The sequence below is a fragment of the Galeopterus variegatus genome, unplaced genomic scaffold (assembly GCF_000696425.1).
Source record: "Galeopterus variegatus unplaced genomic scaffold, G_variegatus-3.0.2 Scaffold230, whole genome shotgun sequence".
NCBI classification, from domain to species: domain Eukaryota; kingdom Metazoa; phylum Chordata; class Mammalia; order Dermoptera; family Cynocephalidae; genus Galeopterus; species Galeopterus variegatus.
The window spans coordinates 148,883-175,926 of record NW_007726341.1 but is presented as its reverse complement, the minus strand read 5'-3'; the positions used below and the strand labels follow the sequence as shown (position 1 = coordinate 175,926).

Here is a 27,044-nt window from a genome sequence, read left to right as displayed (position 1 = left end):
CCCGGGGGCCGTTGGGGGCGCGCCTGTGGGGTTGGGGAGCCGTTGCGGGACACGAAAAAAGACAAAAAAGGAAAAAAAAAAAAAAGAAAGAAATTATTTGGAAAATAACATTTTTTGAAACCGTTAATGTATGAACAGCCTTCCTGAAACCAGTTTTTTCCTTAATTAGGCAGTTGTGGGTTTTTTGGGTTTTTTTTTTTTTTAATTTTTAATTTTTCAGTTCAGGGATTAAAAAATACTTATCAGCTTTGCTGGCTGCTTCCGAAAGTCTCATGTGTGATTAGAGTTTCCAGTCATGATTGTTATTTTCATTGGTATAAGAGGATTGGAAATGGGGTGGTGATAGAGGATGGACAGAGAAAGGGGGAATGGTGGGACAAAGGGTGGGTAAACAGTTCATTAACAGAGGGTGGTGGAGGCTTGAGTATATCACATTTTGCATTTCCTTAGTCCATGTTCTGGAGTCAATATGTTTTATCTCTGTTGTCATGTTTTATCCTAGTTGCTGTGTCCTTAAGGAATCAGAAGGTCATTCTACCCCAGACGCTAGATGCTTACCAAGTGTCTGTTGCAAAAAGTGTCTCTATTCCAGAGCTCGGCGCTTTCACACTCTGCTTTGAAGCAACCAAAGTTGGCCATGAAGACCATGACTGGACAGCTTTCTCCTACTCAGATGCATCCTTCACACAATTGCTAAGTTTTGGAAAGGACAAGAGTGGCTACTTTGTATCTATTTCTGGTTCAAAATGCTTGCTGAACAGTGTGTTACCTGTCAAGGAAAAAGAAGACATTTTCACAGAGAGCTTTGAGCAGCTCTGCATCATTTGGAATAATTCTTTGGGCTCTGTCGGTGTAAATTTCAAAAGAAACTATGAAACAGTTCCATGTGATTCCACCATTAGTAAAGTCATTCCTGGTAATGGGAAGTTGTTGTTGGGCTCCAATCAAAATGAAATTGCCTCTCTAAAAGGGGACATTTATAACTTTCGACTTTGGAATTTTACCATGAATTCCAAAATCCTCTCCAACCTCAGCTGTAATGTGAAAGGGAATGTGGTTGACTGGCAAAATGACTTCTGGAGTATCCCGACCCTAGCTCTGAAAGCTGAAAGCAACCTAAGCTGTGGTAAGTCTGTGGTGTATTCACTATTCACTCTTTTTATCATTGTTCTCTGAATATGTTTGTGAACATGAAATTATGCACAACACATATGTATACACACATGTATATACTTGTCACACACACACACATACTTGTCATTAAAGAGCTATTTTAATTTTTGAAATGTTATCTGCTTAGCCATTTATAGCACACATTTGTTTATAAACCATGTTTATTCAATCAGAGCTTTCGGTCTTGCCATTCTTAAGTTTTCCCTGTGTCACAAAGTATCACAGTTTATCACGAACCTAACAACAGTTGTAATGATTCAGTCTCAAGCAGAAGTGTTAACCCTAGGTTTAAAATAAAAGAAATTAATAAATAAGTTATTGCTTTTTATCACAAGAGTGAGACAGTAATAAGCTGATCTTTATCATCCTGGAATGAAATTTCAGTTACATCACTTAAGTAAACAATCACCACCTACAAGAACAGAATTATAGCCAGCATAAATATCAAAACAGTCCAATTTTATTGAAAATATTGATAATGAAAAATTATTAATTTTTTCTTTGAATTTTTTCCTCTATTCGTTTAAAAATGAGCATTTATATTTCCAAATACTCTTCTCTCTCTGGATGCTCTTTCAGAGATTTTATATGATATTATTGAAAGTAGCTAAATGTCAAATATTTAGGGAAGTAATTCTATGTAACAAAAATTATATTAGAATAGACCTCCATCAAACATTCTCTATGTACGCAAGTTAATTCTGGAAGTTCCTATTTTACTAAAGTACTGATTCAGATGTAAAAACTGGAAGTTTCATTTTCAATTTTAGATGTCATATGACTAAATCTGAGGTGTTGATAATATATACTTTTTAGCCACAGAGAAAACTCAATAAAAGAGGAAAGTAGAGACCTAGTATTCAAAAGTAATTGGTATGTGACTTTGGAGGGAATTTTATCAGGAATTCACTTCCCATACTTTAAGCAAAGTAGGACTGATTGTGAAGACCCGAGGCCTCCTCCCCAGTTTCCCAGACCTCTGCCTGCCTTTCGACCTGGGGAACTCCTGTCACCGACCCTTTCGTGTGGTCCATAGCACTCCCACATGGTGGGAAGGCAATTAAGTGGTGCTATCTGAGAGAGATTTTCTTGCGGGTTGTTGGAAAGAGGGTAAACCATGACCCTGTTACAGAAGGAGACCATGGAACTTTATGATAGCTAATGGTGTTCCCCAAGATCCCCTCTCAGTCTGGTTAGCTAGAAAGGACCTTCAGGGACTCCTGAGAAGTCTTTCACTCAGTGAAGAAATTAGAAGGTCAAGTGTGTGTGTTTGGTGTGAGATGGCGAGGGTTGAGGAGAGGGAATAGTGCACTTCTGATAGAGTTTAGATGTGTTGTCCCCCCAAAACTCATGTGGAAATCTGACCCCCATTGTGGCAGTGTTGGGAGCTGTTTGAGTCATGAGGGTGGATTCCTCTTGAATGGATTAGTGCTCTCAGTGGGGGGCAGTGCTCTCAGTGAGTTCTCGCTCTATTAGTTCTTGGTTGTTTAAAGGACCCTGGCACCTCCCTTTCTGTCTCTCTCTTGGTTCCTCTCACCATGTGATCTGCTTGTACCTGCCAGCTGCCTGCCGCTTTCTGCCATGAATAGAAGCAGCCTGAGGACTGCATCAGATGCATCTGTCCCAGAATCACGAGCCAAAAAAACTTTTTCTTTATAAATTACCCAGTTTCAGGTATTCTGTCATAGCAACACAAAAATGGACTAATACAACTTCCTGCATTCCGGGTGATTGCCTTTAGTCTAGGGGGCCTCTTTTCACCATATTCTTTGTCATTTTTTAAAAGACACAATATAGACCATTCTAATATTTGCCTTTTTATGGGGCAATATGTTGAGGACTATCACAACAACAAAAAATGGGTTAGGTATATTAATAATTGCTAATATTAAATTATATTTAAATTGAATGTATATGTTATTTGCTAAATACATTTTAAGCACTTTATACATATTAGTTCATTTCCTACATCATAGATCCCATGATATGGGTTCTATTATTGATCCCATTTTACAGAAGAGAAATTTGAGGCATAAAGAGGTTAAACAACTTATCCAGTGTCACTTCATTAGTAAGTGGCCACGCCAGGATTTGAATACAGAAAGTCTGGTTTTAGAGCTGTGCTCTCCTAACCAATATAAATTAGACAGTCCTCTGGCATAAGCAGAGGACACTATTAGTGCTATTTAGTACTAGAATAGGCAAACTAATTATTGCCTGGCAGGGAAGGTCCACAAGCCATCTCTTCTGGCTAGCAGTACATTCTGTGCAAAAACACTAGCTTTATGGGGTGTTAACATAGTATTTGTTTTAGACAAACTTAATAAGGTTTCTTTCTTGCAGTGCTTCTTGGATACCTTGATATAATAAAATATGAGGGATATAGTATTATAGGGATTCCTAAAGTTACCTAAGAAATCCACTAGACCAGGGATTGGCAAACAAAGAGGACCTATGACAGGGCACTTGTTTTTATAAATGAAGGTTCCTGGGAATGCAGCCATGCCCCTTAGTTTATGTATTGTCTGTGGCTACCTCTGTGCTACAATAGCTGAGTTGACTCATTGTGATAGATACAGCATGGCCCACCATCCTAAAATATTTACTGTCTAGTCCTTTAATAGGAAATTTGCCAACCCCTAAAATTAGTCCAAAAAATCATAAGGGTACAGTTTGCTGAAGTAGACACTTTAGACAACACTAGAAAGGACCCACTAAATCTCCTGGGTCAGAGGAAACACACCAATCACCTACAGGCTAATTTAGTCCTTAGATATGGGTAGTAATGATAGCATTTATTTGTTCTTGTTTATTTATATTTGTTCCACACAACACTTTTCAATGACTTTCCAACATTAAAAAATTAGATGTCACATAAAAATAAATTTTTGGATTCTTCTGGAGAACAAAAACTAACACTAAAAACTAACACTAGGCTATTATTTCTACATGGCCAGCACAGCCAGAGCTAAGTGATGGCTGCTCCTTTTGAAGGGGCTTTCCAGCTTGCCTCAGCCATTGCACTACCTATATACTTCCCACCCCCAGCCCCCTTTTCATCTTTTTTTAAAATTGTAACATAGTTGTTTGTACATATCTGTGGGGTACAGAGTTGAATATCAATACCTGTGTGCAATATGTGATGCTCGAATCAGGACAATTAGTATATTCAGCATTATACAATGTAATCATTTTCATCTTTAGTTGCCTTCTGGCCCTGGTAGGCATTTAAGTTTGAAAATCCCCATTTAAGCCACTTCCTTCAGTTTATATAGGGCAGAAAACTGAAGCTCAGAAAAAATAAGTGGCTGAGGCAGCTGGTGCGCTAAAATGCACATTTCCTGTCTCCTTGTCCAGAATCAGGACAATTAGTATATTCAGCATTATACAATGTAATCATTTTCATCTTTAGTTGCCTTCTGGCCCTGGTAGGCATTTAAGTTTGAAAATCCCCATTTAAGCCACTTCCTTCAGTTTATATAGGGCAGAAAACTGAAGCTCAGAAAAAATAAGTGGCTGAGGCAGCTGGTGCGCTAAAATGCACATTTCCTGTCTCCTTGTCCAGTGTTTGTATTTGGGAGACCTCATATTTTCTTTTTTTAAAAGTTTATTAATTTACTTGATTTTATTTTTTATTTATTTTTTTTTATTTTTTTTTCCTTTTCGTCTTTTTTCGTGTCCGGCAACGATTGCAACCCTCAGTGTCGCGCCCGTACCGGACCGGGACGGCAACGGGATCGCAACCCTCGGTGTTGCGCCCGCACCTCGCCCAGCCAGTGAGCGGGAACCGGTCTGTATGTGGGATCCGAACCCTCGGTGGTAGCGCTGCCGCGCTCCCAAGCTGCGCACTGTAGCAGTGCGCCACCGGGCTGGCCCTTAATTTACTTGATTTTAAATTTTAAAAATGACGAATAAAAATTGTATGTATTTATGGTGTACAACAGGATGTTTTGATATAGGTATACAGTATGGAATGGTTAATTGGAGCTTATTAACATTTCTGTTACCTCATATACCTATCATTTATTTATGGTGAGAACATTTAAAACCTACACCCTTAGCAATTTTCAAGTATGCAATGCATTGTTATTAACTGTAGTCACCATGTTCTACAATAGATTTTGTGAACTTATTCTTTCTAACAGAAATTTCGTATCCTTTGACCAATGTTTCCTCAGCCAAACCCTTCACCCCCAACTTCTGGTTAACACAATTCTACTCCTTACTTCTATGAATTTGACTTTTTTAGATTCCACATATAGGTGAGATCATGCAGTCCTCATATTTTCTTAAGCACTATCTTTGAGGCTCCTTTCCCAAGCCTTAAGATTACTGGAATGTGTCACATACATACTTATGTGCCTTAGTCATCGGTAAGTTTTCAAGATAATTTCATCAAAGGAGGAACACACGTTTACAGCGTCAATATATTTGAGTTTCTTTAACTTTTACAGCAGTCTTCTTGACATTCCAAGATGACGCCAAACACTCCCACTTCTTACACTCAGATGTCCTGGACTGTGTTTCAGGAGTGGTGATGGAAGAAGGGATTTCCCACTGCTTAATCATCAGCTTTGGGAGTTGAAGAACCCCAGTCACTTATTAACTGACAGGAAATACCTGTAACAGAGATTATATCTAGGCTTGTTAGCTAAGCAAAACTTCAATAAGTGAAAAAAAAAGTGTGCTCTATTAACATTTTAACCTTTCTTTTTTTTCTGGAAAACATTGTGGCTTGCTGTTTATGGGTTTTGTAATTTCCAACAAACTAATCATCAGTACAGTAACCAATGGGAAAAAGAGGATTTCCTTCCTAGCATTCCATTGGATTGACAGTGTCTGTTAGATATTCTGGGATCAACTTATGATAGAAAATAAATAGATTTTCCAAAGGTATATTGCTAAATAAATTTTAATATGAAAGCAAGATATTAGAGCAGAACTGACTACATTTAACATTAAAATTGTCCTGCCATTTGTTTCATATAACAAATATCCTAGCCTTAACAAAAATCACTATATTATTAATGAAAATTTTAACAATTTCAGAATTGGACTTTTTTTTGTTGTTTTTTATTTTTTTTAATATGTTTTAAAGCATATTTGGGTGACATACTTTAATCTAGAAATTTTCAGCAGTTTTTTTTTTAACATGGTTAATCTTGTCCTTTTAAGAAAGAAATGCTTTATTTTTCATTTTATAGCATCTTTATTTTTCTTAGAACAATTTTATTAAGCATGTTCAGTTTTATGACCTCCATAGATAGATAATTTCCTTAGTGGACTCTTTAATTATAGGTGCAAGTATTTGCCTGTGTTATGATTCAAGTCTAGATACTGGCTAATGTCCATCAATTTTCACAAAGAATAGACAGTGCCTTCTCTACCAGTTTTATTTATTTTACTGATTACTGCTCTTTCCTGGGGAGTGGCACAGTATAACTCAATGAATAGATTAAGTTCAAACAAATTACACTTATTTAACAAGCATTTATTAAGCATTTCCATCTATTAACCACTGTGGATATAGAGATAAGACACAATTAATAAGTACTCAACTTTGTTGTTATTCTTTTCTAGAAATTCCTGGATTTGTGCTGACTTTCGTTTTCATCTCCAGCATTTCACATTTAGTTCCTAAGGCTTCATCAACTCTTAGGTTTCCACCCTTTCATTTTCAATTGTTACAGTTCTGTCCTTCACAGCTGTAAACTGTATTGACTCCTTCCTTCTACCCCTAAGAAATTATTGACTTCAGCATTTCTAGATTACTAAATCCTTTTTTAAATAGTAAAATTAAGATAAAATCACTTTATCTTTACAAAGTACTTTATTCTTTGAGGATGCCCACACTCTTTATGGGCATAGACAACTTCCAGAAATAATTTTATTTTAAATATATTTATTTATGAAAAGGTGTAAAATTCATCTTGGTAACAACTGCAAAGAGAAAATTGAAAGGATATTTTTTTCTTTATTGAAATGTACTGTGAGGGTTTACTCTATTATTATTTGGATTATCATTAAGTAGAGTGTGAGATGAGTTGTTGGCTACACATCAGTCTTTTTTACCACAACTTCTGTAAATATATGGTAACTCCTTTCACTAGCATGGTTTTGGAAGAAAAAAGATAGAAAAGAAATATTAACAGCTTTTTAGTTTTTCATCAACTGCCCATTTTTTAGTGATTACGTTTTTTCAAGAAAATTCGGATCTAAATTTTGCAATTAATATTAAATAAACACCTTTAAACACCTTGTGGTAGCTTCAAAAGTCAGTGAACACACACAGATTACATTGTAAAAACAACACAGTAATGATGGTATGTCACTATCCAGGAGAGAGGATTGTGTCTTTTTCCTTAACGATCCCCTGGTTTGTAAGTCTGTTGGCTTAAGAAAATTGATTGTGATATTGACTATTTTAATATAGACATGCTGAAAATGGAATTAGGTAGAAATAAAAAGTTTGTGTACATTTTTTACATTTCATGTATTTGTTTATGTAATTTGGTGTTTTTGTAATGTCACATTTCATTTATCAATTTAATTTTCTTCTAATTAAATTTGTCAGTTGTATTTATACCCTTTTCACTAAAACAATCTTCAAATTTAATTTCTATTGCTATATTGGATCATCATAACATAATGTTTATTGAGTATTTATAAAGCAATGTCACGTGTCTCAGAAGGAATACTAAAATATTGAGAAGTAGGGCTGGCTGGCTCTTTAGCTTAGTTGGTTAGAGCTGGTGCTGGTAACACCAAGGTCCAGTGTTCAATCTCTGTACAGGCCAGCCACGAAAAAAAAAAGTGTGTGTGTGTGTGTGTGTGTACACACACACACACACACACACAAATAGGGAGACAGAGAGAAAGAGTAGTAAATTTTACAATTTCCCACGAAAGGATGCCATATATTGAAATATATACTTATGTATATGTAAATTATATATGTAAATTTCACTTATGAAAATTTATAATTTCTACCATATAATGAAACTGACGAAATGTTCAAGAAAATTGTTAATAACTTATTCTAACTCATAGCTCTTCTGATTTTCTTTATTTCCCCCTCGAAACTTTTTAACATACGTAGTGGAAATGTAATTAGCTTGCAAACTTCTTTCCCACAGCGCTCTCCCCTTATCTCCCTTTGTCTTCCAGAGATATTGTGCCACAAGTGGCCTGAGGAGCCTTTGACTGCCAACATTGTGTGTAATTTAAAAACCACAGGAACTCCATCCAAGGGTCTCCTCTGGTGCACGTTACAGTGGCTGAGATTTCAGCCCTCACTGAGTTTTAAAAGCTCTTTAGTTTTCAGAAGTCCCTTATAAAGTATAAGTACTTATAGCAGGAGTGAAGTCCTGCAAAAAACAGGCATACTTTATGATGGGGAGGAATAATGGGCAGAAAGCATTCAAGATAAAATTTTACCTTAGTCCTACCTCAATTTCTGCCTCTTCAATTAATACAAAAATGTCCCTAGCTTTTGATGTAGTAATTAAAATTTTTAATCTAGGAAATAGTAATAGACAAGCACAAAGATTGACATGCAGGGATGATCATGGAAGTACAATTTTCAATCACAGAAAAAATTTCAAACTTTCAAAATGTACAATAAAAGGAAGACATTTAATGAATTATAGCATATCTACACAGTTCAGTGTTGTTGAGAAATTCTCACTATACATTGTGACGTGATACAAACTGGTTAGAGAGAAAAAGTAGGTATGGCATGATTCCAATGCTATTTAAATATTACCTGCATGCACAACAATGGTAAAATGTTTAGAACATTTATTGCTATGTGATGAGATATCAGGCAATTAGACAATTTATATTCTCTTCTTTACTTTCTGCATTTTCCAGATTTTCTACAATGTGATATATTGATTTTATTCACATGAAAAAATTTACTAAAAATATGTCAGAAAATCAGTCTTGTATATTGTTCACCAGAACAGCATTCCTAATACCGTATATGTGCTTTTTTAAAAAAACTGGATATATAATTTTATTCTATTTTTTCTTAAGTGGATAGATATGTGGCCCATAGATTTCTTTTTAAATATTTAATTGACCAATAAAAATTGTATGTTAAAAAAAAAACCGACAAATGCTCTTTTTCCATTGTACACTTGCTTAAGCTTTCAATCTTTAAAACTTCCCCTCCCTATCCACTTCCTTTCACAGCCAAGCTTTCTCTTCTTGCATTCTCTCCTCAAACCTCTAGATTTCATCATTCCCACAAGACTGAAACTAATTTCTGTAGAGCTGCTACCAAAATTCCAATGCACAGTTAAAGGTCTTGTCAGTCTTTATCATTCTTGACCTTTCTGGTATACTCGATAGTGCCACACCCTCCACACACCTTTCTGCACACCTTTCTGCACTTAAACTCTGTAAAACCATCTCCTACAACCACTCTTTTTAATTTCTGAAGTCTACAGCTCCTTTTCTTATGTCTGATACTTAAATATAGGTATATCTATGGTTTTGTCCTGTTCTCTTCTCAAATCTGCACTCTAGCCGTGGTGATCCAAGATACATCTGCAGCTTCTGTTGAGTGTTCCCTGACTAGACCTCTTACCATGTACAACTTCCCACGTATCGATATCACACAGGTACCTCAGTTTCCTTTACTGGGCGTGTTGTTTAATCTCACCCCACCTACGTTTGATCTTCTTCCAATATTTCCTGTCTCCTTTTATGAAATCATTATGTATCAATTTCTCAAGTTAGAAACCACCAAAATATCCTCTATTCTTCCCTTTCTTTTCCTGTCACCAATTAATCTCTAAATACTTTACATTCTATCTTCACATTTCTTGTATGTATCTCTTTCTGTCCATTCTCATTATACTCACGATATCAAGCTTAAATTTTACTAGTATTGTTGCTACTTTTGTATCTCCTTTCTTTTGATTGTAGAACCTCAAAAACGATTGGTTTCAAATCTAAATCTAATTTTTTCACCTAGCTCTCCTTCATTTTTTTCCATTGCCTTTAAGAAAGATTTCAAAATTTTAGCAGTCATTCATAATGTGTTCAGTAATTAATTCAGTAAAGCTTGAGCACCAACGTACTGTGTGTGGGATTCACCATTGGAAGAAAGACAGAGGATACTGGTGCTCATGGTGTTTACATTCTACAAGGTCCTCCACAGGCTACTGATTAGTTTTATATCTGATCATCCTGCCAATTTTCTTCAATGACCCTACTCCAGTAATGCTTAGGTTTTCAGACCTTTTCAGTGCCTTTTGGTATATGTTTCAGAAATTCTGTCTGCTAGTAATATGCATCTCTACTCGTAACTCCAAATCTCTTACAACCTCATATACCTCACAAGTCTCCTTCTTTGTAATGGATTTCCTGTTCACTCTTCTCACCAAGCTGCCCTCATGTTCTTCTTTGAACTGCCTCCACCTTTGAAGCTCTTCCTTTACAGCACCTAGAATTGCAAAACCATCTCTCACTCAGGCCTCTCTGAGAGCAGCCACATTGCTTACAGCATTGTTCTGGCCTCTGTGCCTCACCTATCATAGCAAATGAGTCAGTGTTTGTTGAATGAACATGTAAAGGTCTGGTTTGTGATGAGAGCTTCTCGCCAGTTAACGTCACATCATAATCCTGCCTGTAGGGTTGGGTCTTTCTGAGGTACCGTAATTCCTTTCCTGGGCTAGGTGCCTGAGTCAGTGAGAGAGAAGAAACCATGTCTTTTAAGATGCTGTTAAACAGTTGGGATATTTTCTGCTTATGCACACCATTACCTAATTAGACATTTTTGTTAGCTCATGCACCTGCTCTGCCTGCACATAATATTCCCATAAGAAAGTCTAGAAAATGGTTAAATATTGGAATGAAATCAGTATTTTATAAATTTCCCTTAAAATTAAATATATAATATTTATTACATATGTATGTATGTATGTGTATATATATTTGTATTTATATAGAGGAGGTACTCCAAAAGGTTCATGGGAAGATTTGTATTATCTTTCAATTCTATTCTTCCATGAACTTTTTGAAGTACCCTTGTATATGTATATATCTCATGCATATTTGTATTTATTCTTACATCTTTATTCATGGTATATGCTTTGTGATAAGTTTAACCCATCTTCCCCAACCTCAACTTGTTGGTACAAGACTGTTGATTGTCAGAGGGAGATTTAGTGCAACAGAGAAAATCTACTACAACTTCTACTAGAAAATCAGCTCAAAACTTGTTTCTTGCAGAGGATGAGTCAGTGAAAGCTTGAAATAAAAAGACTCAGAGACTGACTTCAAGTCACAGAACATATTTCTGGAATTGCAGATAGCATATGCTAGTGTCTGTGAACCAAAAATATGCAGTTTATGAGTAATTCATAATATCCAAGTTCACTTTTGAAACTTATCCTTGATGTTTATATGATTTCATTTGTATAAATTTCCACCAGAGCCTGACAGATTATTGTGCGAAAAGGCCCCAAACTTTTTACACAAACTTTAAGGAACAGTAGTACTTCTTTTCACGTGTGGATGACTGATAAATTGAGTTAAAGATTTTGAGGGCAATTTTAATACTTTGATTTTACATTTGAGAAATTAAGGTACAGCGACTTTAAGAGACTTTCTTGATATTGGAGAATTTTTGGTGGACTCTTATAGGGATGCTCCTATTACACCAACCATGTGATTCGTGATATTTTCTCTAGGTAATATCAGTAAATCATAAGTTGAACGTGTATATTTCTTGTGTGTTGATCCAGGTTCCTACCTAATCCCACTCCCAGTGGCTGAACTAGCCAACTGTGCAGATCTGGGGACCCTCTGCCGAGGTAGGGAGCCAGCGTCATCCTGTGGAGTTTCTCTGCTTCCTACTTGCTATTTTAGATAATGTAGTTGTCACTGTTTTGATTTTTATCTTAATTTTCACTTGAAAAGCCAGAAACCAGCAAAACAGGAAAATTTCCGGGTATGCTTTAGTTGTGTGGGTGCATACAGTGTGGAGAAAGAATGCATTCACTCATTGCATGGTCAAATTTCCATAAAGAACTGAGGTTTTGAAAAATGTGAATGATTATATGCTATTAAACAAGAGTTGATTTCATTTTTTTCCCCTCTGTTTCTTCTCAAGAAAATTGCAAAGGTCCAGTATAAATACAGTCATACAATATTTTGAAGAAGGATTTATATCTATAAAACAAGGGGAAAAGTTAAGTTGAATATTTAGTTAAGTTTAAGACAAGGCCACGAGGCAATTTATGATGTGCAATATAACTTAATTCTTAAGATAAAAATGGTTATACTAAACTAAAGTTAGCATTACTGTGTTAATTATTGTGATGCCTAATGACTATATTGTGGTCAGTATTCCAATTATATATCATGTACTAAGTAGTTGCATGCTAAATAATACATAGTAAAAGTCATTCAAGTTCTAAAATAATAATATAAATAATTTGCTTTAATTTTATCATTGTTCATTCTAATTATCCATGACCCTTTTCATCCATTTGTTCTATTAAATACTTCTATATGAAGTAGCATCTTCTATGTACCACATTAAGAATCATGGCCATGCCTTTTATGAAAGCTGGATCTCTTATTAAGAGTATCATAGCACAAAGGTGACAGGGGTTAGAAGTGAAACTAAGTGAGTAGAAATCTCTCTTCTGTGGTTTCAGGGTAGGAATAGGGCAGGTGTGGCAGGGGGTGGGGAGGAGAGGATAACTCATTATTATATTTGTTTTCCTTTTGGAGACATTATTCATCTGATATAATTATCAATTATTACCCTATAAAAATGAAGTCATTAAGTAGTTTCTTTCCATGAACTCTGTGTACATTTAAAGTAGTTATATGAAATATACCCCCAAAAACCTTAATTTTGTTTAGTTCAAGATGTGAAGTTTTTTAAAAAGAAATTTTATTTTATTATATTCCTTTTAATCTGAAATATCTGTAGTAGTGATCCTTTGGGTCAAAGGAACAGATCCCCAGCATTCCTTTGTTTTTCTTGTATGTCCTAGATGACTGAAAAACGTTCCTATGGTGTATTTTTCATTAAGATAAATATCATTGATGTTCATAATTAAAAAAAAAAACTTCAAGAAGATTCCCATTCTTAAGTATTATATATTATTTTGGTATGGAAAATTATTTTAGTTAATAATGTTCATTTTGAATCAAGCAGTTCAATATTTTATTAAAAACCTTTAGAAGGTAATTTTCTACATAATCATTTAAATGTTTTAAATTTAGGTAATTTTTTAATTAAGAGAAATATATAACAAATGGTCATTGTGCATATGAATATATATCTAATACAAATGTACTCATAAGATAAACTAAAGGAAAATCATGTGTGTAGTTTATTTTACTTACATAGTTCCTCCACAATCCCTTAGAAAGATGTTATTAAAGCCTATGCATAGGGCTTAATGTTTAAGAGTTTTAGTAGCATCAGAAGCATAGCTGTGATGTTACTTTGAAAATGTCTCCCCTGTAAGGCTTGCCCTTGTGAAATACTTTTTATCCATCAATATTTAGTAAAACTATTGGGACCTTATTTAGTCTGGTACATTTTGTTCTCTTTTGTTTTCTACATTTATCTTCTCAAGGAGAGATACATTTTATTCAGAGATTTTATTTCTCAGGTCTCAGAATATCGGGCAAACTGAATTAGATTAGATAACTTTCAAGTGGTAGGTGTGAACAGATTGCCTTCAATAACTTTTTCTTTTTACAAATTTAGAAAACTGAGTTCTAGAAAGCTTTAGTAATTTGCTGTGTGACTGCTAGCCTGTTAATGGCAGACCTAGGTCTAGTACCTAAATGTCCTTTCTCCAGTCCTTTTGTGTCAGCTCCAGTCCTCCAGTCCCTGTGCAATATGGCACCAAAGGCCATGTGAACTGATTCTTAATGTGCCATAGAAAGCATTGCTTCATTTTATGCAGTGCGACCTTGGGGTCTGTTGTATTTAGTGGCAAGAAATGATTTTAATTCCTCCTCTGTGTATTTTCATGCCTTAATTATAGATTGCTTATCCATATTAACTGCCATGTGCTCCTTTCTCATCTTTATTACCAGCTACTAGTACTACACCATCCATTGTCATCACTAACATGCCTGTTACTAATAGAATCGATAAGCAAACGAATGGTAAGAAATCATTCCCTTATATTTTTGTGGTATGTCTAACATGATAAAAACTATATTCTAAAGGTGAGAGTATTTAATGTTCCAACAAATTTCTGTTATTGGAGTCAGCGGTACATTTATACATTTGCAGGACTAGTAAAATAAATATCACTTGATTCTCTTGAGTTCTCCAGTGTACAGCCAGTGGAATGAGTACATTTCCAGTACTCCTCTTCTGCATTTTTTTTTTCCTTTTTGTCCTTTTTTTTCGTGACCAGCAACGGATCGCAACCCTCAGTGTCGCGCCCATACCGGACCGGGACTGGCCATGGGATCGCAACCCTCGGTGTCGCTCCCACACCTCGCTCAGCCAGTGAGCGGCCGGTCTGTATGTGGGATCCGAACCCTCGGCGGGAGCGCCGCCGCACTTCCCAAGTGGCGCACTGCAGCAGTGCGCCACCGGGCCGGCCCCTCTTCTGCATTTTTAGCTAAAGTTTCTTTCAAAGGAAGTTTTAAGAGAGAGGCATTTATTTAAAGGAATTAATCTGCATTATATTAGAGATTAGAGGGGAAAACCTATTATTTCCATGGTATTTGTCAGATTGTTCTCTTCTGGAAACTAGTTTTTAAAGGATTTTATAATTTCAAAAAACTAAGTAATTTTAGTAATTTAATTTCCCACTGAAGTCAACTTTCTGTTCAAATATTTGTGACACTTAAATCATTTTTCATGGTAATTCTTTGCTGTCTTTTTTTATTTGTTGAAGAATAATGGTTAGAAGGTGATTATATATGAACTAAAGCATAAATCAAATTTTAATGACAAAAATTCGAGTAGCTTCCAATACTTCATGTCTTTTTTTCTCATGTATAATTTTCTACTTATATTTTTTGTAATTTGCAAATACAGCAGTTATATAAGGTAAGAAATTAGCAGAAGGAAAGCCAGGTGAATTGAGTTATTATTTAATCTGCTGTTTATATGGACCACATGCATAGCCTTTTAGTAACTCAAAATTAGTGATGTCAGTTTCTTCTAATAAAGAGAAATTCCAATCAGGTGATCACACCATTATCTTGAGCACAGTAATATTCTCAAATATGAGATATTAGAAACAAAGGAATTTTCTAAATCCCAGTCACTTAACTTGGGAGGCCAAGACATTTGTAATATATCACCAGGGACCCAAAATTCGGAGAAAAGAAACCCACATAGTTCAGTTTTTTTGTTTGGCTTCAGAGGTTACATCAACTTCCTCTCTAAGGACATTTAAATTGAAAGTATGGAATATTTTATATGAAACGTAGATATAAATTTCATTAGAGTCATAAAGACATCGATTCAGGCAAGTGTTTATAGTTATTCTGGTAGTTACACCAAGGAGATTTATGATGGAGCAAAAATTCCAGCAACCCCCAAGCAAGCAACAGCAGCTGAAGTTTTCCAGTGCATATTTCACCTGGCCTCCAGCCAGTAGATGGGAATATTATAATTCTAAGTATTTCACTCTTTGTATGAACGTACAAAGAGCCTCTGTGGCATTCTCCCTCCAGGACTGGCACATCCTCTACTGCCCAAGAACATTTATATGATGCTTCAGAGTCCCTGCTTTGGTGGAGTGGAGCTGCATTCACTCAGTCATGTCATTTCTAACATTCTTGAAAAAAGCCTTGTTCACTCCATCTCTCTCTGCGTCATAACTTCATTGGGGTTTCAACAAAGCAAGCAAATGTTAGAATCCATTAAAATGGCTTATCTTGAACACATGAACAAAAATAAATCTAATTCGGATGATTCTTGATCAAAATGTAATCTTAGCATTTAAATTATGTGAGAAAAAAGTTAGCATTTTATCATGTGGAAAAAATATTCTCAAAATCGTATGCTTAAAATTCTGTACCATCCTAACAATTTTTAACATATCTTTGAACCACCTATTATTTACTGAAAAGGTTTTATCACAAAATTGACTCACATATTTTTTACTTGCATTAATTTGTGTTTACATGAGAAAGTTGATTTTATGATTGTAAAATGAAATAGTACTACTGTTATAAAACAGAAATGAAAAGTAAAAATAAAAATAATGTAAGCAAAATTTTTGAATTCTCTCTGTACCCTATTGCCTGCTCACATCTCAGAGCCTGAAGCCTTCATTATTTTTTTTTTTTCCTTTTTGTCTTTTTTCGTGTCCGGCAATGGATTGCAACCCTCAGTGTCGCACCCGTACCGGACCGGGACTGGCAACGGGATCGCAGCCCTCAGTGTTGCACCCGCACCTCGCTCAGCCAGTGAGCGGGAACCGGTCTGCGTGTGGGATCCGAACCCTCGGCGGGAGCACCGCCGCGCTCCCAAGCGGCGCACTGTAGCAGTGTGCCACCGGGCCGGCCCCTTCATTATCTTTTTTAAAAGGAAGAGTAACGAAATATTCGTTACTATAATCTAATTAAGATTATTTCTTTGATGTAATCAAATTTAAAATAATAGAAAAGAATTTCTTTTTCACCTTGTGAATAAATGCTATTTATTATCTTCACACCTTGGACTAGCTAAGATCATTCACATACTATCAATTTCTTATTCTTTGGGAAGCTGATGTAGTAAACGTTCTCAGGCTTATGATCTGATATGTTTGAGTCTCCCATTTTGTTCCCAGTAAGACAGATAGGCACAATTGTGAAATCTGTTCTCTCCCTTTCTAGTCCTTTTAACTCTGGACAATCAGAGTTTTACTGAGTTCATCAATAATGACACGCCAGTATGGGGTAAGGAGAGGGACTGTGATTTAAGAATAATCAGAAGTATTTCCTTAGTTCATCAATAAAATTTGTTTTCCTAGCTTTTCTGAAATGCGTCTATTCTTCTGTGTAACGTTCTTTTGTTATTTCAATAGGACTTTTATCTGAAACCTCAGATTATATACTAAGAAAGTCTTATCTTCTAAACTGCTTTTCACAAGCAGATATTTCAGGATATCACTGATAATCTAGGTGTTCCCACGAATAATGAACCTTTGTTCCTTTTCTACTACATTCCCAAGAAAAGCTTTTGGACTAATTATATTTCCATTCCAAATTATATCTCCTGTGCTTGAAACACCATTTTAGTGCTACTGAATAGTAAACTTTTTTGAGGTTAGCACAGCAACCCAAGTAAGGAATTAACCGCATCAATCCTTATTATTGTTCTAAAAATCTAGTATAGAAGTACAGATTTTAACAGTTTCCAGTTTCTCACATATGTTTAGCTATTTAAGTAACAAATTTCACTCTCAGGATGTTTGTATGGACCCAACGATCACTCTAGATTGATATGTCAGGTATCTTAAAGATATTGTGTGTGTAGCATCTGCCAAGACATTGGTCATATTGTAAATGTCCTTGTCATATTATAATTGCCTTGTCACCAGTTCACAGAAATAATCTTGAATTTGAAATAATATTAGATTTTTATTTTAATATCTATCTTTTCAAATATATACTTTTAAACTTATCATTTCAAACCTATATTTTACACCCTTGAATACAGAGCAGATGTATGTAGTGTCATTTCTTTCTCCTGCAAGAAACTCTGAAAATTAAGAAGTAAAAAAAAAAAATCAATTGGAGAAAGACCTAGAGAAAGGAATACTTTTTTTTTTTTTTCCCTTTCCTTTTTTTTTTTTGTCTTTTTTCGTGACCGGCAACGGATGGCAACGGATCGCAACCCTCAGTGTCACGCCCGTACTGGACCGGGACCGGCCACGGGATCGCAACCCTCAGTGTTGCTCCCGCCCCTCGCTCAGCCAGTGAGCGGCCGGTCTGTATGTGGGATCCAAACCCTCGGCGGGAGCGCCACCGCGCTTCCCAAGCAGCGCACTATAGCAGTGCGCCACCGGGCCGGCCCAGGAATACTGTTTTGATACTGCATCTATAATGGCAGGCAGTGATTTCTATTTTGACATTCTACATCTACATGGATAGAACTGCTCATTGGAAAATGGGCATGTTATTAAATACTTTTTCAAAGAAATGTCTATCATGAATTGTTCTGGCCTGAATGCCATTATTAGGACGATACATACATCTTTTGAAGTCCCTAGAACACATGAAGATTTATGAATGGCTTTTGTATTGAGATACCATGGGTGTTGTTAGATTTATAGGAGAAGATGACTGATATAATAACATGGAAAAGCCTGTATCAGTGTGCCTTAATTGTGCATTTACTCCAATAGCAATCTTTAAGCCAATTATTTTGCTGCAATCCAAAACCCTTCTCATCAGCCCTTCAGTGAACACTTTATCTTGCTTTGACAGTTCACTCGTGGACATTTCTTATGATTATCTGTTGACTAGACTATTCAAAAATTTTAAATAAGTATAACAGATAGGCTTCACTTAGTACTTTTTGGCTATGTTTATAAAATACCTCATTCTGTGGCTTCTGAAGACATACTACTTGAGAATTGATCATAGCATGAGAGAATCTGTAACATAAGATGCTGAGTTATTTGGGATATTAACATATTTTATTTGCTATAAGCATTATAACTCTGGGGGGGGACAGTACTATCTGCAGTACTGTCTCTGATATTGCATGTCTTTCTTATTTATAAAAACAGTGAACTGAAAAAAAAATGGGGTAGGAATTTAAAATTTTAAAAATATATCTTAAATATTTGAATGCTTCCATAAAATTTCAGAAATGTCAGTGATTAAAAATTATTTTTAGTATTTTGCAGTATTTTTCTATAGTATTTTGCAATATTTTCCTAAGAAAGTGAATACTACTTTTATATAATGAAAGCATGCTTTAGGTCTCCATCTAGTGGTACCTTTTCAGATACTCTACCAGCAATGTTGTACAGTCACTGAATATCCTTAGGATCCTGAAATAACTCTTGGGCCTCTGCAACTTGAATTTCCTCTCAGTCATTCAGAATGTCCATGATTTGTTAAGATGAGATCTATAATGTAAAAGGGGTTTTTTTTGTCTACATTATTATTGTTTGCTTTATGTTTCTCTAAATATTTTTCATCCAGAACATTTTTTAAAGGAATATAAAATCAAGATCATCAGAATTCCTAAAGAGCTTTAAAAGTTGAAATAACCTAGCCTGCATAAATTAAATTCACCTGTCTTTGGACTTGTACAGGTTTTATATATTTATATTAGTGCATCTGAGGATAGCAATTTCTATTATTTAGCATGAGACTCTCTACCTCCTTTACTGGAAAGACATTCCAGTAGTGAGACTAGAACTTTCATTTGGTAGATTTGGGAGTTCCCAGAGGCATACTTTTGTACTTTTTTCTACTGTCTCCCCACAATTTCCATTAAATATTTTCCTTAACATTGTTTTAATTATATATTCCTACATTTTCTGTTCATATTTTACTAGTCTTACATAACATAAACATGGAGAAAGATGACTGACAATAATGGAGATTCAAAAGACTTTTCTTGTCTTTATAACCTAACTTTTTTTTGCTTGCCCCATATATACATATATTTATTATTATTATTATTAGCATATTCATCCTTACAAATTATAATCTTTCCCCATGCCCTCCACCCAACCTATCACTCTCCACCCCTCTCCCTTTTCTCCTCCATCTCTAGTATCCTTAGCTTTGTTCTCTCCTTCTGAAAGTTTAACATATTATTCTGTTCTTTTCTTCTTCCCTCACTCCCTCCCTCGCTCGCTCTCTTTCTTCCTTTCTCTTTCTATCTATCTTTTTTTTTCTTCCTTCTTGGCACCCAATTATGAGTGAGAACATGAGGTATTTCTCTTTCTATGTCTGGCTTATTTCACTTAAGATAATTTTCTCCAGGTTCATCCATGTTGCTGTAAATGGCAGAGTTTCATTCTTTTTCATGGCTGAGTAGTATTCCATTGTGTGCATATATCACATTTTCCCTATCCAGTCATCGTTGATGGACATTTAAGTTGGTTCCATATTTTAGCTATTGTAAATAGAGCTGCGATGAACATGGAGGTGCAGGTATCCCTTTGATATGCTGATTTCCATTCCTTTGGATATATATCCAGTAGTGGATCATATTGCTGAATCATATGGTAGTTAGATCTATAGTTGTTTGAGAAACTTCCATACTGTTCTCCATAATGGCTGTACTAATTTACAGTCCCACCAACAGTGTAGAAGAGTTCCCCTTTCCCCACATGTTTGCCAGCATTTGTTATTCTTGGTCTTTTTAAGAATGGGCATTCTAACTGGGGTGAGATGATATCTCATTTTGGTTTTGATTTGCATTTCCCTGATGATTAGTGATGCTGAGCATTTTTTCATGTACCTGTTGGTCATTTGTATGATTCCTTTGAAAAATTGCTATTCATCTCCTTTGACTGTATTTTAATTGGATTATTATTATTTTTACTTATTTATTTATTTTACCTTACAGTTGTTTGAGTTCCTTATATATTCTGGAAATTAATCCCTTGTTCGATGTAGAGTTTGCAAATATTTTCTCCCATTCTGTAGGTTGTCTTTCTGCTCTGTTGATTGCTTCCTTTGCTGTGCAGAAGCTTTTTAGTCTGATACAATCCAACTTGTTTATAATTTCTTTTTTGCTTGTGTTTTTGTGGTCTTATTCAACATTGCCTCATGATAATGACTCTCTTAAAATTAGGTATAGAAGGAAATTATGTCAACACAACAAAAGCCATACACAACAAATCATTCACCAACATCACCCTGAACAGGAATAAGACAAGGATGCCCAAACTCACCACTCCTATTTAACATAGTGCTGGAAGTACTAGCCAGAGCAATCAGGCAAGAGAAAGAAATAAAGGGTGTCAAGATTGGAAAGGATGAAGCCAAACTGTCCCCATTTGCAGATGACATGATCTTATATATAGAAAAACCTAAAGACTCTACCAAAATATTCTTAAAGCTGATTAACAATTTCAGTAATGTTGCAGGGTACAAAATCAACACCCTCAAATCAGTAGCTTTTTTATACTCCAATAACAAACTAGCAGAAAAAAAAAATCAAGAAAGCAAGCCCATTTACAATAGTTGCCAAAAATTAAAATGCCTAGGAATCATTTTAACCAAGGAGGTGAAAGATCTCTGCAATGAGAACTACAATACACTATTGAAAGAAATTAAAGAGGACACAAAAAGGCAGAATGACATGCCATGCTCTTGTATGGGAAGAAATAACATCATGAAAATGTCCATTCTACCCAAAACAATCTACAGATTTAATGCAATCCCTATCAAAATACCAATGACATTCTTCACAGAAATAGAAAAAGCAATCCTAATATTCATGTGGAACAACAAAAGACCCCAAATAGCCAAAGCAATCCTGAGCAAAAAAAATAAAACTGGAAGCATAACACTTGCTGACTTCAAATTATATTACAAAGCTACTGTAAACAAAACAGTATGGTACTGGCATAAAAACAGATGCTCAGATCACGGGAACAGAATAGAAAACCCGGGAATCAACCCACTTACTTACAGCCAACTGATCTTTGACAAAGGCAGCTAGAATATACACTGGGGAAAAGACTGCCTCTTCAATAAATGGTACTGGGAAATTGGACATCCATATGCAGAAAGTGAAACTGTGCATGTACCTCTTACCATATACCCAAAATAACTCAAAATGGATTAAAAACTTAAGTAAAAGATCCAAAACCATAAAATTACTAAAAGAAATCATAGGGGAAACAATCCAAGAAGTAGGACTGGGCAAAGACTTTATAACCTAACTTATGTTAAAAGGGTATTTTTCCCATTAGCTACTTTGAGTAAAGTGCCCTACCATGCACAATCTAGAGAAACTTAGCAAACCCTTGCTGGTGAGGTTGATTTTTATTTAAAAAAAAGAAAAATCAGGCTATTATAAAGATTGTCCCTAAAAGTAAAAGGAAGAATCTTCCAAAGGTTTTCTTTTTAAAGTAAGTCCAGTTAAAATTCTACCTGCAAGTATTCCTTCTTTCTTTTCTTCTACTTTGATATAAATGACCTAACTGAAGAAATTTTGATGAAAAATCTTGTGAAATACAATCCAATAATTTAGTAGAAATAAAATTTTTATTGAGGAGGAGAAAGAGGGAAAGGGAGAAGAGGGTGAGGACAGTATCCACGTGTGTGCCTGTTCTTCTTCGTGGTAGCTCGTGCACGACATCTCATTCAAGCTTTCACATTCCAAACTCTTTATCATTCTTTATAATGTACGAAAAGGTATAATTTCCAGTTATTATAGATCAAATCATACATGAAAAAGTCACCACTTTACAAACATTATATCAGAAATTTATTGAATTAAAAAATATAAAGAAACATGCAAGCGATAATTTACATGTAGTACGTTATCTATAAGAGTAAACTAATTGTTAACTATTTCTAAAATGTTGCAAAGGTCAATAATCTTAGCATGAAAATATCTCAAATTCTGTGCTGGCGTATGTAGAAAGTATTTCTTTTAACTCGTATGAAATTATGTGATTATAGATTTTAATTGTTTGGTAATTATTATTTCTCTAAAATATAATTAATGGACTAATCCTATTTCTAATGGGCAGATGGAATTATCTATAGAATATCTTTAGTGATTCAAAACATCCTTCATCACCCTGAGGTAAAAGTACAGAGCAAGGTGGCAGAATGGGTAAGTGAACCTGTAAAATTTCTTTTTTGTTTTAAACCTTTAATTTCTGCAGACCTAGGAAAGACTCTGGGTAACTGAGTCCACAGATCATACTGAAAGCAGATACTGTTCATTATAAGTATGTGAATAGATAGGTAATAAGTTAGGTAGTGTGCTATGCACAGAAAAACAGGTGCATTTGAATCAAGATAAGAAACTGAGCCAAGTAGACTATCAGTGTGTTAAATAAGAAAAGTACCACACAGATGGAAATAGATTTTGGTAGGTGTCTTTATTTACTATTACATTTGAACATTTTCAGCTATGTTTTTAAAAATAGATTTCTTATTTTTAAAAAAAATTTATTTGGATGTTTGAGCAAATCCAAAATATATACAAAGATTTATTGTGAAAGTCTTCCTCTTCCTTGCTGCTCATCTACCTGGAGACCAACCCATCTGCTTGGAAATCACTGGTGTTTTTTTTTTTTTTTTTTCCCCAGATTTCTTTGGGTACATAAAAGAAAATATGACTATAGATTCTTCTTTTCCTTCCTTTTTACACTAATAGTACTATATCTTACACAGCATTCTACATTGTACTTATTTTTGTTGTTGCCAGACTTGCAACATGGAGAGCTCCATCTTAGGTTTTTTATTTTAATCAGTGCATAGTATTTCATTACGTGACTGTCTAGTAATTTATTTAACAGGTCTTCTATTGATGGAAATTTAGGTTATAATTTATTTAACCCATATTCTATTGATGAACATTTTGGTAGTTTCCAATTTTAAAAAGTTAATATTTTATTTTCTTCCTTTCCTTTCAAATATAAGCAATGGATTTTTTTTTCATTTTCTTCTCTGTAACAGTGTCAAAAATATCATTTTCCATAGGTTTCTATTTTTTCCGCTATTTCATTTCCTACCTAAAGTGTACTGTGAAACTTTGTACTTCTTTTTATCTATACTATTACAGTTCAATCATTAGTTTTTGTTTGTGTGAATAAAGGCACTAGAGTATACGTTCTGAAGTCAGAAAAATGGGTTTTCTTATGTAGCAGATATCTGATAAATATGTTTTTGGTAGCAAAAGAAAGTTAGACCATGCATTGAGAGGTAGTGCTGACAATATTTTTTATATACTCATACACTCGAATATTTGAATAATAAATGACAGTAAAAAAAAAGTCTTGTTTTTAAAGGCAATACCTTTTTAAGTATATAATTAATAACTCTGTTACAAATTAGGGAGGAAAGTGAAATGTTCCAATAGAAGACAAAGAAAAATGCTACTGTTGTCATTTTGGAATGACATATTAATATTGTAACTAATTCAAACACTAAGAGATGTATTTACTTTCTAAATAGAGAATGGCTTTAGAGAAAGTATATTCTTGCATCCCATTTTCTTTACAGCATTGTTCTTGTTTAAAGTCAAAATGACTTCAAAAGATAACATTTCTTTATTTTTATTCTCAAGCCACTGGTAATGGTATTAATCCTGAAAATTAGCATTCACTAGAAAGTTTGTGTCAGACAAGGTGTAATTTTACATTTATGTTTACTTTGTGTGTGGTTTTCAGCATAGCATCATTCTCATCTGAAGCTAAACTTTACTGAACACTTTTTGTTTAAGATGCCAAATACCAAAATAGGTACTTGATAACACAGAAAATATAAGTGGTATCTCCAATTAATATTATTACTATTTACAATTAAAAAATAATTTTAATGCTTTTTTGTCAGCATTTCCTAAAATTTACATTCAATTTTAGAAATATTTCCAAGGAAGACTAAATGTGTATATGAAACAAGACCAAAAGAAACTTTGGGAGGTGATACATGAATAGGGGGACCTCATGTCATTGAAGAAATCCTGTTTTGCTATTGTATTGGGCACTGCATTGTGGAAGTTTGTTGTTTATGTTGAGAAGAATTCATTGCTTCATTAAAAAGTCTGGTGCTGAGACCCATAAAGACACACAAAAATCAACATAGTTCCAATAATGAACTTATTTTTTAAAGGTTTATATTGTTAATTTATAATTTTTTTATAAATTATATTCTTATGAGATGGTAATTACTAGAAAACATGCTTCATTGGACCTCAGTGTTTGTTAAATGAAGATTAGGGAATGTGTTTATTGTGCTAATCTTATAATATGGGCTAGAGAGGAAATTATAGTGTTTTCAAACAGACAGACGAGTTCTAAGCTGGTATCTGCTACTTCTTAGCGGGTGACTTTCGACAAGCTGTTTCATCTCTGTGAAGCTGTTTTATAATACATAAGATGGTGGAGGTGGAGCAGGGGGAATCCCTATCTCACTGGTGGTTGTGAGGGTTGAAAGAAATAACATTTGTCAAGTTCTTGGCATACACTGATCCAGTAAGTGTTACCGCTAGGGTTATCCCATGTTCTTATCCCAATAACAACTTATCTTTTTGGAGGGAAGAAACTTGATTTAGATTTAAAAAAAAAAAAAAGTATCACAAAAACTCAGACTTTTCCATTGTGTTTTCAGCTCAATTCAACCTTCCAGAATTGGAACTACACTGTTTATGTGGTTAATATCAGGTAAACAACAGAATGAATTGTTTGAGAAATAAATAGTGTCTAATTACTGCTTTTCGGTCTCTCTCTGTCTTTACCTGCACACACATACATATATACCATATTCATAATCTTTCTAAAACAACTCTGTTATGTTATTTCTTTGCATAAAAAGCCTCAATGCTGCAGCAATGGTTTTTAAAATATTTTTTGATCATGCATCCCAGCCATTTAAAAAGTTTTAATTTTAAAACTTTTAGCATGTACTCCCAAATATGTATTTGTGTTTTTAAATATACTGTATATGTATAAACATATATGTATAAAGCTGAATCAATAGATGTTATAATATGTTAGAAATTCAAAGGGGATAATTAAACATAAATAGAAGTTTTGCTAGTTTCTTCTCATACCCCAGGGATCATCTAGAGCCCCCCCCCATCCCCCTCAGGTTATGTGCATCCTGGTCTGGAGACGCTTTTCTACAAGATAAAGCATTTACAGTGTGATTGCAACCTAGCTTTTCAAAATTACCTTTCACTATTTTTCATTTAAATCGTCCACTAAATCCCCAGCAAATACTATTGTACACATCTCTTCCTCTGTACCTTGGTTTCACAGTTTTATGCTTAAACTAATTTTCTAAAGTATATTTTATTACCCCTTAACAAATATTCTGTGAACCTAAAAAATGTAATATCACAGAAAAGGGGTCAAATAAGTATGTTATTCAACAAACCTAAACAGGTTTCTTTATCAGAATGTCTTGAATTCTTTAGTATACTACTATGCATTGTGAATCTTAAAAGACAGTAAGAGCACATAGCTGCCCAGCTTTGTGAAAGAAACTGGAACCTCAGGACACACATTTGGAAATATTGTCTTAAAATATCCATTCTGCCTCTTTCTTTCATATCCTCCAATATTTTTGTTGGTGATGCAGCAGGTGAGGTTGATAATGAATATATGTATTTGTATTTATAGTTTTCACCTGAGCACTGGAGAGGACAAGATTAAAGTCAAGAGAAGCATTGTGAATGATCAAAGGTAACACGACAAAGTCTTACTGCTTTGACTATCTGGTAGAGAAATGAAAACAATGAGACAGGAGAGAAAAATTTTTAATCACACAGCACATTTAAATTATTTCTTTAGCAGTAAGGTACACTAATTTTTTTTTTTGGTAGTTTAAACCATAATATAACAGAATGAATAGAAATGTACATCTGATCAAAATTAATCAGAAGTAGAGTATTTAAATGGAATGAATTATTATTTTTAGTATTTTCAGTTTATTTATGATAACCCATCACCTTGTATTTCAAACTTCAAGGAGACCTTCAGAGAAAATAGCTTTATTTTAAGTAAATTGCTTATATACAATAGCATCTATTAATATGGATAATGAGCATCAAAATATTTTCAGCATTTAAAAACATCAGCTAATTTTCTGAAGTCTTCATTTTTAAATTTATATCAGGATCATAACTTATCCGTGCAGGCAATTTAATGGCTATGTTCAGCATATATAACCAGTTGGTATAAAAGGATCAGCTATTCAGAATGCTGTAAAAT

At 34.5% G+C, this 27,044-nt stretch overlaps 1 protein-coding gene across 2 annotated transcripts in view; it reads left to right on the top strand.

Moving 5' to 3' along the window:
• The window catches only part of GPR126 (G protein-coupled receptor 126), a 134,827-nt gene that overhangs the window by 61,045 nt on the left and 46,738 nt on the right, over positions 1 to 27,044 (top strand). Inside the window, exons 3-8 of one of the 2 annotated variants that reach the window (XM_008566243.1) lie at positions 503 to 1,126; positions 11,931 to 11,999; positions 14,254 to 14,325; positions 22,851 to 22,936; positions 25,441 to 25,493; positions 26,454 to 26,516. In XM_008566243.1, the coding sequence (XP_008564465.1) occupies positions 503 to 1,126; positions 11,931 to 11,999; positions 14,254 to 14,325; positions 22,851 to 22,936; positions 25,441 to 25,493; positions 26,454 to 26,516 (967 nt within the window). The remainder of the gene's footprint in view (positions 1 to 502; positions 1,127 to 11,930; positions 12,000 to 14,253; positions 14,326 to 22,850; positions 22,937 to 25,440; positions 25,494 to 26,453; positions 26,517 to 27,044) is intronic. The other variant, XM_008566244.1, reaches the window with a different exon arrangement.